We start from the raw sequence: 17,984 nt of genomic DNA, 5'->3' as shown, positions 1-17,984 counted from the left end.
GTCAGAACTCAAATCAATTCATTTTTATTCGTATTGCTCAAAGATAACACGGTGATAAAGAATTCATAAGAATGTTCTTTATAAGTGTAAGTTTGTCCCTGATGAACTCTGATAGGAACTCTGTAGCATGAGATCTTCCACTCCAACCCATATGAAGCATATCTTAATGGAGCTGGCTGTGTGAGCAGGTTTGGGGTCTTCGAATTCAAGTGAAGGGAAAACTTGATGCAAACACATTCAAAGACCATCCTGTACAATTGTGTGCCTCCAACTTTGTGATATTAGGAAAATAAAAACATCAAAATTGGCTGGTGTCCCAATATTTTCGGCCTAACAGTGTATAAATGGATGCAACCTTTTTCTGGATAAAAATCCTGAACCCAGTGATCTAGAGCAAGAGGAATGAAACACGAAGTCATCGCTTCGAATTGATAACGTCAGTCCTTGATCATTTTCCATAACATCTTTGCTACATTTACGCTAAATTTCTTGCTCTAGTGTTTATTCTGCCTTTTGTTTCCTAACTCTCTCTCACACACACACACACACACACACACACACACACACACACACACACACACACACACACACACACACACACACAGCTTCCTGTTCTTGCAGCGAGCCGTGACAGATGATCACCCTGAGCGATCAGGTAAAAGAGAAGAAGAGGAGAAGTGGAGAAAAAGCGGTGAAGCCTGTAACTGGATTGATCAGGGCTTCGTTATTGATCACGGTATTGACCAGAAGAGAGGAAGGGAGCATAAGCAGCAAGCTTTTAGAGTTACTGTCAATCATCTTTTCCTGCTGGATGGAAATCTGCTATATCCAATGTAAAGTGTGGGCTGCACAATGCTTCATTTTACTGCATCCCAAAAATCCTCAAACATGACCATCAAACACCATATGGACAGCGAGCATTGACTCTAACAGTGTTTAATATAATAAATAAAACATTCTTCATAATCTTTTATATGTTCACCATGAAGATGTAATGATATGTATTATTATTATTATAAACACTTTTGCTACTATGGCTTGGGGCTCCGTGAACAGATTTTCAATTCAGTGAACAACAATAAAGGGATTAGAATGAATGGACATTCGATGTCCCCCAAATGAGAAGTTCAGTTCCTCTCAAGGTTCCTTCCTCAGACCATTTTCTTGACAGACACTGGTTCACTCGTTCGGAATAAACTATTAAAAATAATTGAAGAAACTAAAATGTTTAGTCACAACCTAATTCTATTTATTTTTTTCGTTACACATTGGGACAGTGCCCTTTGTTAAAAGCGCTACACATTCAATTAATTAATTAAAAAAAAAAAAAAAAAAGTAATTTCACTGAAAAAAGGAAATGTAATTCAATGTAATTGTAAGAAAAAAACCTATAAAACAAATTTTAATCTATTTAATTGAAAAAAGGTGGAAAATTTTATTGGATGCAAAAAAAAACAAAAACGAGTCTCATTTAATTGAATCACAGGCAAAAAAACGAATTTTATTTAATTAGAAACTGAGCAATAAAACAAACCGATACATTTGCCGCTGGGGTTGAATGGAACAAACGAACATGCCGTGTGCGCTCTATCCAGCGAGCGAAGCATTATGGGATATGAGGTTCCTCGGTTTAGAGCGCCTCCCCTGGACGGATGCGGTCGCTACAGCGGACCAGCGGGGCGGCTCTTATTGCTGCCTGGCAGGGGGACGAGCAGCGGGTGAGAAATGAACAGAATAAGAGGAGAGAGGGTTACAGTTTAGCACTCTCTGTAGGAGATCTGAGCAACACCTGGCAGGGCATCTTCATACACACACACACACACACACACACACACACACACACACACACACACACACACACACACACACACACAAACACATGAGAGAGGGAGCGAGAAAGAGCGAGTGTGCTGTATAGTTTATCATCCGTATGCAATTATATCAAGTGATGCAGAACACAGAGCTTGCAGCAGGTAGAAAACTAAACCCTTTTATCATCCGCAGTAAGGTTTAATCAGCACGTGTTACACAAACAATAAACTCCTTATATATATGCTTCATATGGGTTGGAGTGGAAGATCTCCTGCTATAGAGCTCCAACCCTATTGAACATGATGACTGCAGAAAAAACAGGGGGAAATGAGAGACTGACCCTTGTTCAGAACGTCATGGCACGCTCTCAATACACAGAAGAGCCATTGTATCGGGAGCTGAAGTGTGGAGCTCTGATTTGCCGCCGTGCTAATGAGGAAACGCTCGCTGAAATTTGCATCTTAGAATCCTTTAAATGAGGATAGAAAAGCGGATAAGAGCAGTTTTTCGGACCGCTTCCTCGAATTGATTAGGCATCAAACGTGGTCACTGTAGTTGTTATGTAGGTCAGCTGGAAGTAAGCGACTGACCCCGAATGACACGTTCGCTCTGTGGCCAAGCTTTAATTTGTCTGTCTCAGTGTGCTGGAATTCCAGAGCATTTAACATAATCCTGCTCTGCGCTCAAAGGCATGTGTTACATCCGCACACACACACGCACATGCACACACACACACACACACACACACACACACACACACACACACACACACACACACACACACACACAGGCCAGTTCTGCACAATCACAGCTGTAACAGTATCTGCTTTAGACAGTGTAACTGTATTTTGCGGATACCACACAATACAATACAATAATAATGTGTGCTATAATGTACGAAAGGTGTGTTTTAATCAGCCACTGATTTGATACAGCATCATTTTTATTTTATATTTATGACCTGATTTAATCTAATAGGATGCAGTACAAAAATGCGATCAAGTTGCTTGTAACAAACCACGCCTCCTTTCCAGGGACCAGCCGGACAAATTCATCACAACCCACAGTTTACTAAAAGCCACACCTCCTCCAGTTAGACTGACATGCACAAAAACCACATCTCCTACAACTGTACAGACAAGCACAAAAGCCACGCCTTCTCCGACTGTGCAGACAAACACAAAACCCACGCCTTCTCCGGCTGTGCAGACAAGCACAAAAGCCACACCTTCTCCGACTGTGCAGACAAACACAAAGGCCACGCCTTCGCCGGCTGTGCAGACAAGCACAATAGCCACGCCTTCTCCGACTGTGCAGACAAACACAAAGACCACGCCTTCTCCGGTTGTGCAGACAAGCACAAAGGCCATGCCTTCTCTGGCTCTGCAGACAAGCAAAAAGGCCACACCTCCTCCAATTAGACTAAAAAGCACAAAGGCCACGCCTCCTCCAACTAGACTAATACAAAAATACACACAACTTCTCCATCTGGACTGACACACAAAGACACACAAAGGCCACCACTCACTCTGTGGCTACAAAAACAGATGCAAGGTTTCCTTTTGTATTCATCAAGACTGATGCACAAAATCCCCCATAACCCCTCACCGGATAGGACATGCCACTTTCATTAAACACAGAGGTTCTTCCTCATTCATTAATTGATGCACATTTGCCACTCCCCGTTCCTCAGGACACATTCACAAAAGCCACACCTTCTCACTGGAACTGCCTCCTTCCTTATCAGCAATAACTGACAAAAACCGATGCAGATAAGCTGCGCCCCATTTACGGGGACCATTGCATGGAGGCCACGCCCCTTCCCCAGGACAAATGCACCCTTCACTGGAGTGCACAAACTTTTCAGAGGCTTCCAGATCCATCACTTATAGCCACCATCCAATTGCTGTATCTTGAATTAAGGAAGTGTGTGGCGAGATGAATCGCTTGACAAATGATCTGTACTATTATCCCACCAGCACCATGTCTTGTGTACGTTCAGCCCAGCGGTAGCTTTTGTAAATGTTCAGAGCAGCGAACCATAACTTTTGGCACCTCCGCAGAATATCAATCTTGATCTAGTAAGTGTGAGAGGACAGCCGATGTATTTTCCATTTACTCTTTATTCAAGTCTACAGACTCATTCAGAGTGTACCTGTCAATCCGAGCAGCTCCTTTCGGTATGCGTCATCGAGGTAAAGGCCAGGAGTGTGTGAGATGGTGAGCCAAAGAGAGAGAGAGGGAGAGAGGGAGGAAGAGAATGAAAATGGGCCCTGTGTGGTGAGCAGAATGCTGAATGAAGTGTGTGCTGGAAGGGAAGCATCTTTTGCTGGCTGACCTGCTAGTCCACAGAGCTGTAAGAGTATAAATAACCGAGTGTCTCAAACCTTTTCAGCTCTCTGACAAAACAAACTCGGCTCAACAAAGACAAGATGTCCCTGCAAAACCATCGGTGCAGCAACGATAAAGAAGTGCAATTATTCGTTGCACAGTGCTGACTTTTGCAGGAAAGGAATGCGTTTCGCAGCTCATCGCTTTTTCCTCTCTCTTCGAGCGGAGTATCAAACATATCCTCCTGCCGTGGCCTGCAGTCGAAATGCACAGAATCAAAACAATGAGCTGATTCCGAAGAAACCCGGGGCTTTGCTACGTTATGAAATAAAAATGCTCCTGGTTTAGTCAAAGCCTGAAAAGGTGCTCTGCGGTGAGCGGGAAGACTTTAGAACATGTTTTAACACAGATCGCTGGCGAGAGCCTACAGCGGGGGTCCCCCAAACTACAGTTTGGAACGGCCCTCATCATATCTGTATTTGATAAAAATTTTCGCTTTCAAACAAAAAAATCCTTTAGTTATTAACTGAGGTCGAGGCGCCAATAGTTGATCGCTGGAACTGTCGGTTACCGGCAAAAAAATCCATACCGCTAGTTTATCCCGTCTTCCGGTTCGCTGTCACTACGAGAGCGGCCTCTAGAGGCAAATCACTGATGGCACGCGCTGTTTGTTTGTAAACACAAGACTTCGCGCTGCACGGAGAGCGCGATATGTTTATTATTGACAATTTATTAATTATAATGTTATGTTTATTAATGAATATATTCACATTCAACCCATTTTAATGATTCTGTACAAGGAGCGTTATGCATTTTTGTTTTTCATCCAGTATCCATTTGAAAAACTAATCGGTTGATTAATCGGTTATCGGCAAGTACGTAATTAGGTGATATATCACTTGAAGGTTAATGCTCATTTGTCTGCAGAAGAAATCGACTAATCTTGCATTAGGAGGCAGAATACATTTAAAATCGAAAAGAAATCTCCACTATGACACTGGTAGACACTCCAGCTTCATGTTCTGTTACAGACCAACCAGGCCCTCTATTAAGGAAAAGAAAAAAATGTGGCCCTCACAGACAAAAAAGTGTGGGGTACACCGCTGAGCCGGTGTATCATGATGCCAGCTCGCGAGCGCTCGTACTTTTTAATCACCACACAAACCTGATGAACTGGTGCTCATGATTTTTTATTTATTTATTTATTTTTAGCTAAAAGCGACTTTGGCGACTCGTCCTCCGCCTCAGTCGTGGCTGGTATCCCAGACAACTGTCAAAGCTCCACAACCACCTGTTTCTATAGGCACATCACTAACGAGAAGCGCATTAATGAGCTATTTTGAAAAGCAAGCGAGGAATCGAGGGAGGAAGAGGGGGTGAAGGCAGTCCAATGATGGGGTACTTGCTTTTAATTATTCATATCAGGAGAATTATCATCAGGAGTGGCACGTTTCGAATGAATAATTGATTGTGTGCTGGCAGATTCATGTTAAAAGATGCAGCGATCTCACTGATGGACAGGAGCTTTGGGGGAGGGGGGGGGTGGAAAGGAAGAAAAAAAAAAACCCTGCCCTGGGGACAGACAGGGACACTTTCTTTATAGTGTTTCAGCAGGACGTCATGGGTAATGATCTGGGTCGCCTGGAAAGTTATTCATTTTTTTTAGTTTTTTTTTTTCATTTCTAGGCCATAGATTGATTTCCCAATTGGACTTTCTGAACATGCACATGCAAAAGACATTTACCTCAAACTCACTTTCGGCTGGGTCCTACTTTACAAAGCGGTCTGGAGATGCACAAAGTTTCTGTGAAGCTACATCTTCATCTTCATCGTTATTTTGGCGTATATGAAATTTGTAAGAAGTTTTGCCCTTTTGTATACGACACAGATTTTGCACAATACTTCCTGTCCTGATTAAACTCATTCCATGGAAAAATATGGCATTTTTCGGTCATCAGATTAGATTAGATTAGACTAGATTCAAGGCTAAACCCACCAGGTCCTGCCTAGCCACATGGCAATATAAAAATATACATTAAAAGGTAGCTTCCCCCATTTACTGAAGTACTGAAATACTCATCTCAGATAAATATTGCTGACTGATTTTTTTTGTCTTTCTGACTATCGTTCCGATCCGGATTTGATTCATGGAAATAGAAAAGCTCTTAAACAGAGCAAAGGAACGGCTGTGTATTGTCACTACTGGTTGAGAGCCTTGTTTCAGCTAAAGCTGCACTGACCTTAGCTGCTAGAAAACACGACCTCGTTGCCAGCTAATGCCTTGCCCGACCTTCAAACATGGCTGCTCTTTCTTTGCTCGGCAGTCACGTCTTCCTCCCTCGCCTGCTTTAAAAACAGCTATTTGAAGCCTGCGAAGCGCCGTAATCTTTCCGGAGCTCCGGCTCGTTAAGAACACCATTGTTTCTTAGCAACTTTGTCTAGGCGGCGTGCCGCACTGCTGCAAGCGGTGAAGCTTTGCGGCTTGGCAACCGGCTATTTTCAGACGAACGGATCGAGCGGATTCCAGACGCGTACAGTAAATGAGTCTTGCGAAGGCGTGAGGCCAACAGGGATGAGAAGAAACGAGTCTGAGCGACGATCGTGCAACTGTGGGCTTTTGCTGTAATCTACCCCTAATTTCTTGTATCTACCCCCCGGTACAACAGCCCTGTGTGTGGCTAATTATGTCGACACAGAGCAAAGCATTACGGCGTAATGTTATCTAATTAAACAGTAATGTTACAACCTGAAAGCTTTAACAAGCTCATAGCGGGTCGGACTGAAGCAATCCAAATTACGCAAACGTAACAAAGACCGCAGAAAAAAGGCGAATGATTGCGAGCCCAGGGTTTAGGATTGAAAAGGAAGGATGACTTTTATGTGGCGTGCCTCGTTTTTTATGCCGGAATACAAAAGACATCAAAGTTGCGTCCCTGGCCTTCTTTAACAAAGGCGAGCTGCTTAAATATTATTTCAAAAACGTAAAAAAAAAAAAGGCATTCGCGCCTCAAACACAAACAGAATTCCGAACATGGTGCGTTAGTCACCCGGTCTTAATTGAGCACTGCAAATCATCCTGATGCGGCGAGACTGTTAACAGCTGCAGCCTCGTTGCCACCATCATTACAACAACATAAAATAAATTGATCGCCGTGTTCATCGAAATGACAGCGAAGCTCGTTCCAGGTCTAATTAAAACTCGGAGAAAAGGCCGAAGCACCCCGGATGTGACAGCGCGCATCCCAGAAAGGGTCCCCTGGAGAGCGACGCGTCCACATGCGATGATATTATGATAAATATAGAATGACTAGGTGAATCCTGGTCCATCTGTGAGGAGTGTGGGCGGCGTCCCAAGAGCTGCAGTGACGGCATGGAGACGGCAAGAGCACAGCAGGTGTCCTGTTTTTCCCCGGGAGACGGCTCGTAATTAAGGGCAGAAATGTTGAGACGTATGTGGCGGGACGTACTCTCGATATTAATGAAGGGGTTTCGTCTTTTGCTCCCGGGACGTGTCACGGACAGAACAAGGTCGGATGACTCAGCAAGTCTCTGAGGAGGTCCTTTATTCAAGCTAGAGTAGGTGAGGGGTGCATTAAGAAGGTCAGTAAAGGTTACAGAGAAGTATGGTCTTCATCGACTAGTCCAGTGCTGCTCAAGAAGTCCTAGCTCAGTGGTGGTGGGATTTAAACACGCAACCTTTGGTTCAAAAGTCCAATACCTTAAAGACAGAGGTACTAACAGTAATAATAACAGTATATTACCCCATACTTCATAAGACTCCTGGTAGGCTGGGCCGTGTCTCGTCTTAAGACATTTTCCAAGTTACGATCATCAGAACACATCTCCATCATAAGTCTGGGACGACCTGAATATTTAGGGGTCCAAGCACCAATATCAACTCCAACCTAATGAATTCTATTGGTGGAAAATTCCATAATAAAAATGATGTGAAGATGTGGACTTGTCTGGATGGTGTTCTCTCAGAGAAACCAGGCTCGATTAAGCGGATTCTACATTCGCCTCCTTCTTGTGTGAAATACTGTGAGCTTGGAAAAACAGTTCATTCGTTCTGATGAAACTTTGTTAAGTCCAGGTCGCTGAGGAACTTCTCCCTCGGTCCAGATGTTGTTCTGGAAGCTACTGATGGACCTGATCATGGTGGACAAACCTGATAGGCACCGCTGTAGTCAATCCAGCAAGTGTTAGTGAGCTGGACAGAGAGTTTCCTCCACAATCTACAGAGAATCAACAGAACTGCCACGTCGTTCACATTTAAAAAGAACCAGTAATAAGTCCCAGATTTATCGATTAGAGTATTTATATGTAGTTTTATTACTGTATGTTTGTTGTAGTGTAGCTTCGAAAAATGATCGTAAATAATTGTTGGCAAATGTAAGGATGCCAGGAATCACATCAACTATATAAGAGAAAAAAATTTCAATCAGCACTTAAGCATGTCACAAGCCTGTTCATGCTTCTAATTATTCCAAGGACAAATGTTCAGCACCATATCGATTAATTAAAAGAGCTGTTTATCATTCGACCAGCCCCGTTTTTATCTGCGTAGAAAAACCGGGCGAATGATTTAAATGTAAGCGACATTAGTGTTGAGCTGTCCGCTTCGATATATTATAATGCATTGCCGGGCTTTAATGGAAAATCGATGGCGAGACAAGCCCGTCACCTCCGAGTCGACGCAAACGCAATTTTCGCATCGACGTGTCGAGGGTGTGTGCGCGAGATTGATTCGGCACGCAGGAGGATTTTAATATTGTTTTCGAGGAGCTCATTGACTCGCACACGACGACCCCTGCATTATCTGCTAAAGCCCACTGTCTGGAGGAAGGATTCATCTTTCCTTCCCCTTCGCTGAATCTCCCGCTTTGATTCCCCCAATTCACTTCTTCTTTCCGTTCTTCTCCGTCTCTCGAACTAAGCGCGGTCGTTAGGGTGAATATCCGCACCATTTATTTATCGAGCGCCGTTTGTGCAGCTGAGAGCGGTTTCTGAAATAAGGCGCGTTGTGTACTTCTCACTGTCATGAAAATCTCCACCCAATTAATAAGGGCTGTGTTTATCTGGTGCTGAATTAAAAAAATAGAATTACGACTTAAACAAATAATCAGATTAACGTGTGCCGCTTACTCACACCAGACTTTTGATTTCATGTCAAGAGTCAGAGTTCTTCAGTTTGCCCCTCTGGAGGCATCCTTAAAGGTTTTTCTTATGGAGACTGAAGACCATTAAATTATACAATGATTTATTGACTTTTAGAAATATGTAGCTCACTGATATCCCCATGTTTGCTAGCTCTCTAAATTCACTATTCATGCTAATTCTCTGAAATGTCTGTGCTAGCTGTCATCGAAATCTTCATGTTTGCTAACTTTCTAAAATCATGTTTGCTAACTCTCTAAAACCTCCATGTTTGCTAACTTTCTGAAACCACCATTTTTGCTAGCTCGCTGAAATGGCTGTTCATGCTAATTCTGTAAAACCTCAGTTTTAGTTATCTCTCTCAAAGCTCCATGTATGCTGGCTCTCAAAAGTCTCCATTTATGCTATCTCGCTAAAATCTCCAAGTTTGCTAGCTCTCACTGAGATCTCCATTATGTTCACTCTCTAACATTTAATTTTCTAGCTAGCTAAAATTTGAATAATGTTTTCCTGGTCCTCTAAAACTGTAGCTATTTTTCCATCTATATTCATTTTTGTAAGCTTTCTAAAAATATCTATATTTCCATGTCCATCCAATCTCCATTTTTCCTGTTTCTTTCTAACACCTCAATGTTTGCTAACGCTCTAAAATCTCCACTCATCTTTGCACACTCACTGAAATCTCCCTGTTCCGTGCTGAAACTGCCATGTCAGCTATTTTTTTCCTGTCAGGCTTCATCAGTCTTATATGTGGTTCATCTTCTTAGTGACGTGTGATTCACTACTACAGCTTCCCGAACACCTCCGATCAGTACACAAACTCCCACAGGTCCCATGTGAATGTCGACACAGATATTCCCCGACACACACATACACACTGCAGAGCCTAAAGTGGTTGGAACTGGAGAGAGGAACCCTGACTAGAAATTGGAACCCTGACTAGGGATTGAAACCCTGACTGGAGAGAGGAACCCTGACTGGTGGGAAATGGTGGGAAGAAACCCTGACTGGAGAGAGGAACCCTGACTGGAGAGAGGAACCCTGACTGGTGGGAATGAACCCTGACTGGTGGGAATGAACCCTGACTGGTGGGAAGGAACCCTGACTGGAGGTAAGAACCCCTTTATTTTAATAAAACTGATCTTTCCACAGATCACACAAAAGAGAAAATCGGCTTCCACATGAGTGGCGTGTAAGTAAACGCTGTGATCAGCTCTAACTCACCTTCCCGAAGTCCCTCACGTCGAAGAGGTCGAAGGGGTCGAAGAGCTCGCTGTTCCTCAGCCCGAACTTGTCATGGCACACCTTGAGAAACGTCCGGATGTTTTTCAGACACAGAAACTGTGATGAAAAGAAAGAAAAAAGATTTCGGTGGATTTTTCTTGACCTCAGCTCATTTTCAGGATGTCAATATTTGTAGCTTTTACAATAATGTTCCACCAGCAGACAGCATGAGCTCGCTACTGTTGGAGCAGATTTAATTTCCTGCCTCGTTTCCTGGTTTCGGTACAGGGGGGTGTTGGTGGTGGAGGAATTATGCGGTGCCAGATGTCACTTTGCTCAAGACTGGCTGAAGTGGAGAAACGCTCATGAGATGAGGGCATTTAGCTCAAGTCTACGCGTGTGAACATCCTGCATTTCCAACTTGATTTATAAAACCACATTTTATTCTGCAAATCACTACACTTTATAGTATCACTGTCACACTATTAAAACTGTGACTACACAAATACAGAGACACAGTTGTATGATGTCTGTGGATGCGGGAGCATGAGATTTTCTCTTCGCTCAAACCACGAGAGCCAAACCTGTTCCGAGATGACAACGCCCCTGTAAAACTCCTTGAAGTTCTGCTTTACATGGGTTGGAGTGGAAGATCTTGAGTGGCCTGCTGTAGAGCTCTGACCTCAAACCTAGAGCACCTCTGAGATCAAATGGAACGCTGACTAAAACCTCCATGTCTGCTACAGTAGCTTCTGCTAGAGCTCACTGAAATCGAGTGGAACACACCAAATTCTGGTGGAACATCTTCCATAAAGAATGAAGGCTATAAGAAGAGCAAATGGGGAATAAAAGTGGAATTTGATGTCTAAACTTTTGCCTTTTTTAGTGTATGAGCGAATTCGAACAAATGCTCAAATCTCAGCAACTATAGAAGCAGTCATGGAGTTTCTGCCTTCCTAATATAAGAGCCATTCATACACTGAAACACACTTGTGGGCTCTTACATACACCAGTATCAAAATACAACCCCCCCTCCCCCCATTCCAGCAGCATCATGATGCCATTATTCGACTGCTATTGACACAGAAACACAACACAGTGCATCATTGTGCACATCGTTTACTCCAGTACAACAGCTCCGACCACAACCTTTATGCCTCACGCGTTTCGCCGTTATACGCTGCTACGAATGTGAGACTGACCATTATTCGGTACACAAAGGCATCTGATGATATTGCAATCACTGTGCTTTAGACGCAGCAGCCTCGACTTTAGTCTAGGGGAAGATCGTACAAAAAAGGGTCTACAGTTTTTCTGGTTTTATAGTAAGCTGATGAAAAACGAGCAGAAGGACGAAAAACAATAATGCTGATGATATGCTGTTCTACAAAACCAGCCCGCTATGAAACGCTTTCTGCTGATTTTTTTCACTTAAAAAAACAAAGGGGGGACGAAGCAAAGCCGAGAGGTACTGAAGAAAGTATGTTCGAAAAGCAGACAAAAGGAAAAAAAAAAAAGCTGTCATCATTTGACAGTCTATCCTGAAGCTGTGCCACGTTCACACACAGAATAATGCATTAGCGTTCTGCTCCTGAGGTGCGTCTTCCTTACTGATCCTGCTTCCCTACAGAGTCTCAAAGGGAGTTTACAGGGCATTTCCAAACACTGGAAATCGACAAAAACTAATACTGTTCAGACAGACGACTACAGGGAATGAAGGGAGCGAAACAAAAAGAAAGCTGGAGGAGGAAGAATGAGAGATGGAACTATGGAACTCCTTAGAGAAGCTTATTGTGTCTGAGTAGAATGGAAAACTTAAAGCTCACTGAAATCTCCATGTTTGCTTTCTTTCTAAAATCTCCAAGTTTGCTAGCTCTAGAAAATCTCCATGTTTGCTTTCTTTCGAAAATCTCCATGTTTGCTAGTTCTCGAAAATCTCCATGTTTGCTAGCTATCTAAAATCTCTATGTTTGCTAGCACATGAATATCTCCATATTTTTTCTATTACTCAATAACATCACAATGTTTGTTATGTTGAAAAAGAGAGACGGAACTCCTTGGAGAAGCATGCTGTGTCTGAGTAAGATGGAAAGCGGATTGAAAGCAGGCGAGAGGAAGAATGGATGTCTGCTAGACTGACCTTTAACCCAGACATTGCGCTGCTCCCAAAACATCTGCCAAGCAGGGTGGCTTCAATCAGACAGGCTGACGTGCGCACAGCAAGTCCGAGTCTTCAGTGGTCTTCAGAAGATCGGATCATTTCATTGACTTGGTACTTTGAATCCCGTTCATTAAATGAACAAATCTTTTTTTGTCTTTTAATTTATTTCGTTCCTTTGATCAGAAATAAAAGAAATATTACACTTTTAATAATCGGATCCTGATCACGTCTACATACACAAACTTTGACTATAGTTCCAATAATGAAAATATGAAAATGCGACGACTCGTTTTACTGAGTCACATTAAAGATTCGTAAAAAACGAACGAATCGTTCATGAACGTCCATCATTAGTAGCGAGGTATCAGTCAGAAGGATAGACACCAGTAAGGACACTTCTGTATCTCGGGACTGAATCGCTCCCAACCTTCTGGGATGAAAAAGAAGAAAGGAGAGGCGGAGGAGATGAGTGCAACCACTCAACCCCCACCTTCACACCAGACCACACGGCTTTCAACACCAACCCGGGGTCTATGATTTGTGTCGGGAAGTAATGATAATCCTGAACATTTTCAGACGTTTGATCAATACTTTATAATATGTAAGAGATTCACCACGACAGGGTTGCTTTCATCGAACCCACATGGCAATAGAGTTTTGTAAATGCCCTTCCTCCTTATAATCATCATCGACACTCAAGAACCTTGAGCATTCCGCTTTAACCAGGCATGCGGACGCACGCGTTCTCCTGATGCGCCTAAATCCGAGGGTCCCCGAATAGCGGACCTGGCCAAATTGCCTTGAAGATTTCCAGGTCACACAGATGTTTAGGCTTCTCTGGAGAAAGGTGCCACTTGGACTAATTGGAGAGGCAGAGAGGAGATGAATAATGCATGCTGGTGTGCAATATGCAAATCTTAGAGCGCAATCCAAACACCGAGCGTATCAGAGGAACCCTGTGCATTATTACGGAATTAAATGCAAAGCCCCCTATAGGAAAACCGTTTCTTAAAATATCCTAGACAATTAAACATACTGTTACTTCACTGCAATTTTATTTAAGTACAAGTAAAGTCTAAAAATCTCCTGAGTCAACAGCAGGGGTGGGGTGGGGGGATTCTAGTGTAGTAGAAGGAGATATAGGGAGATATAAATCTCAAATTAGTTGTTTTTTTAATTAAAGGAACACCTTAAAACAAACGCCTCCATCTTTCTTTCTTGTTCTTCAATCGTTGCAGTAGTTTCTGGGCCGTGATTTTTTTCCCCCCTTGCATTATTTTTATTTGTTTATTTTTTCACTCAGTAACGGATATGATTTAAAATTGAGCATACGTAAGTAAAAGTTAAATTACAGATTTGAAAAGGTAGAAGTACACAAAAACACCACCCAATTACAGTAACGGGAGTAAATCTATCCGATCCTTTTCACAAAGGGCCGATGTGGGTTTAGGGTTTTGGAATGAAACCTACACCCACATCCGCCTTTTGTGGAAAAGATCGGATGGATTTACTCCCGTTACTGTAATTAAGTGGTGTTTTTGTGTACTTCTACTTTTAAAAATCTTATAACCTGCACCCCTGGCTTAAAATCAAATACATCCGCCTTAAGTCAAATGGACTGTGGTTATTATATCTGCAGCAGAGATGGTTGGAAAATGTGGAAAAAAAATTATTTCAATTATTCATGATAACCTGATTCTTTATACCATGTATAAACTTTTCAGCCCACATGGTCTGAAGTGACAATCCACTGGATACAAAACATCCAAAGTCCCACTAGAAGGATTATCTCATGTAAACCCACTAGAGATTGACCAGGCTGAACATGACTATTTGGGGCTCCGACAAAGGAGAAATATCTTCAAGCTTTTTTGACCCTTTAAACCAGAAAGTCCTGGAAACAAGGAAATGAAAACAAAAAGCAAGGGATTTTACTCTCCAACGGTCCGTCCAGTCCTGACTGGCCAGATAACGGCAGCTTACAGAGGATCTTTATCAGCATCTGACCTGCATGACCTCTGCTGTCAAACCTCATCGAGACGTTGTCATTGACAAGAGTGGACGGTTCTCCTTTGGTGCAAGGACTCTGCGAAATCAGAAGCTCTCAGTCCAGACCTATTAAAGGCAATCAGAGGCACCGCATATTGTTTGCACTCTTCCTGACCTTAAAACATAGTCTCACTTTCAATATACAAGTCATATATCATGGGGATCCCTGCTGGGTAGCGGAAAATGCATATGAGCACCTTTGCGAAGTATTTTATTTTCTACATGTTCTGGCATGCAGGTGCTCGCCTCCATCCTGAACAGGTCTCCAGTCTCCAGTTGTGTAAACCACTGCCCTCTCATTGACATGTTTGGTGTAATGAGTGTTGTTTCCTCCCGGCTCCACAGCTAGACTGTATTATCAGCGAAACACCTTCGAATTCCTTATTCTCTATTCTTTTCCAGTCCAAAATGCGTACAGAGCATGAAATCCCACGTGTTTATTTCGAAAGATGATCTAGTAGAAGTGACTCATAACAGGACTGAACTTGTTTATAACCTTGAAGATGGTTAACCTTTCATCTGAGGAGCTTCATTCATTTATCAAGTGCTGTTGACTCACAGAGCATATTGACTGGGACGGAACAGATGCCCTGGATGAAAGGCATTTCATACCGGTCTATGGAATATCATCATTGTCCTTAATACCATAATCCTTAAGGTAGAGCTTCTTGATATTATATACAAAAAAAATACTAAGACAGCAGGAAATGAGCATGATTTCACAGTCTGTGAAATCATGATGGTCGCCCCATAGATTCTGGTTTACCGGCAATATCGATGTGTACGGGATGACAAGAACCTCTGTTTTTGAAAGGTTGATTTGAACATGGAGATAATTAAGGCTACGTCTGTACACTAATCCGGATCAATTTAAAAACGTCTAAAAACGCTCCGCTTCCACACTATCGTTTGCCAAAAGTTTCGAGACTGGCTCTGTTTTCAAGAAAGCACTTTATTTATCTACGTTTACACACTATCACCTTCAGAACAGTCCCCTTGTGCAGCATTACAGTGCTCCCAGCGTTCCTGCCACTTCTGGAACGTTTTCTGGAAGTCTTCTTTGTTTTGAAAGTTTTGGTGTCAAGCACCAGCTGCAATCTGTGCTGGATGTCAAAACGGCGACCTTTGAGCTGGATCTTCATCATCGTGAAGAGGGCAAAGTTCACAGTAGCCAAATCTGGCGAGTAGGGTGGGTGCGGAAGTGAGATCGTGTGGATTGCTCTCCGATGATCATCATGCACGGGTTGCTGAATAGTTTCAACATTTTCGGGAGGTTGAGCTCGTAAAAGGTCTTTCTGATCTCTTGTTGTCTTCCAGTGACATTCTTCCGCCCTTAAACGACCTGTTACAACATCGGCATATGTGAAGTCAAGCGTCTCTGTGGCAGATTTGCCCAGAATTTCACATTTACCCTTCGTTCTAACTTGCTATCGGTGATGCAATTATAAACATTCGTGGGAATCATTGCACCGTATAAACACTTGTACAGTGTGTTTACTGTACCTGCTGTGATTATCATCTCAAGTTATGTTATTCCCCAACTAAACACTGTTCCTTGACACACGTGTACGATAACAACATTACAAAAGCAATAACCCTCTACGCATATCGGTTGCTAGCAGCAAATATTTACATACCTGTAAACCAGATAGACTGTAACGATGTGAAAGAAACAAAACACTAGAATTTAAGTAAAGCTCTTTCAATTCACGTTCCCACATACATCAACCAACTACCCCACTGAGTCATCATAAGCACCCATTTAAACCTGAGCAGCACTGGGCTGCTGGATGTGTTCTTAAACGTGTGTTTTGTCAATGTGTGTGCGCCCTGTGTGAACGTGCAGCTGCTAGCACTCTACTATTCTCTCCGTGATTACCTCAGAGATGGCTAATGTCATTAGCATGGAAAACAGCCCCTTAATTACTCATCTGACTCTGGGGCGTGCATGCACAGCTTCATTAAAATAATCGTCTTCATAGCCTGGATAAATAATTACTCAATCACCGGAGACGCCGCTTTACGCTACCTAATGAGCAGCGGAGCATCCAGGGTACAGGTGAACGCACATCAGAACGCTGAGCATCCTGAGGTTATGAAGCAACTACTTATATTAAAATAGGAGCTGTTGATTTGTGGGAATTCACGTGAATAACGTTTGGCACTTTGCCTTTCATTTCGAAGTGCAGCACACCGGCCTACATACTGTCGGATGTGGGGCCTCTATAAATCTATGCGAAGTTCATTTAATGCAGGGATAATTATATGTCTGTCGAAGTGCCTGTCTTTGCTTGTTATATTTTGATTTGGGTGGAAGATGTGTGTGGGTTTTTTTCCCAAATATTCTCTGAGAGTAACTCACCCAATGGCACCCTTCTAAAACTTACAGGAACGCACAATTCCCATTCATGATCCCACTTACCCCCGAACCGGGCAAGTGCTGGTACGTGTTTAATTAACTGCTAAATTTAATTTACGATACAACAGAATGCATTTGCTTCTCATCCCAGACCAGCAAGAGCAGCTTTTCACACTTTGTTCAGGCAGGTGAGAACACAGCGATCACATTGAAATATACGCCAAAAACATCGGGTCAAAGAGTATCTTAGCAAGTCCTCCGAGCAAACTCGCTGTTTTAAACTTGTTTTGGTATCTACTTATTACTTACATACAGTTCAGCATCAGTTCAACAGCAAGCAGAGCATTTACAGAGGAATAAATGATGGAAGAAACTGGACCAAGGAACCTTCATTTTCTGTACCATTTATCTCCACAGGAAAGCCTGGAACCTCCACGAGGGAACTTGGGGCACAAAATGATGGACACCCTGGACAAAAAGCCAACCTCAGAATTTTATACATACACATTCATACACACTGCAAAGAAGTCTTAAATGCCAATCAATCTACAATGCATGTCTTTGGATCGGGATGGAAACCAGAGTGCCTGGAGGAAACCTCTGGACATGGGGAGAACATGAGCAGAGGTGGATTTTAAACTCCGGACACTTGGCAAATAGAGTACTAGACATAACCGTCTGGTAGGACTATATATTTAATTATACGAAATAATAAGGAACCCACGTTCCTTCACGCATGCCTGAAAAAGAGCCGAAACAGACACTCATGTCTTATCAAAAGGAAGAAACAAGAGAAAATTTTGTCAGACAGACGAGCTGAACAAGACCTTGAAGTGACAGCATCAGAAGAGCTGCTCCTCTTCACTGATCACTTTAGACAAAGACACAAGG

At 42.8% G+C, this 17,984-nt stretch overlaps 1 protein-coding gene across 1 annotated transcript in view; it reads right to left on the bottom strand.

The window, feature by feature from the left end:
• vav2 (vav 2 guanine nucleotide exchange factor) overlaps positions 1-17,984 on the bottom strand; it is a 154,264-nt gene that overhangs the window by 95,690 nt on the left and 40,590 nt on the right. Inside the window, exon 3 of the mRNA XM_046868261.1 lies at positions 10,525-10,641. Coding sequence (XP_046724217.1) covers positions 10,525-10,641 — 117 coding nt within the window. The remainder of the gene's footprint in view (positions 1-10,524; positions 10,642-17,984) is intronic.

This window comes from Silurus meridionalis, chromosome 15 (genome assembly GCF_014805685.1).
Source record: "Silurus meridionalis isolate SWU-2019-XX chromosome 15, ASM1480568v1, whole genome shotgun sequence".
In the NCBI taxonomy this organism is placed as follows: Eukaryota; Metazoa; Chordata; class Actinopteri; order Siluriformes; family Siluridae; genus Silurus; species Silurus meridionalis.
Note: the sequence above shows the minus strand (reverse complement) of the source record. Positions and strands in the feature narration are given on the sequence as shown.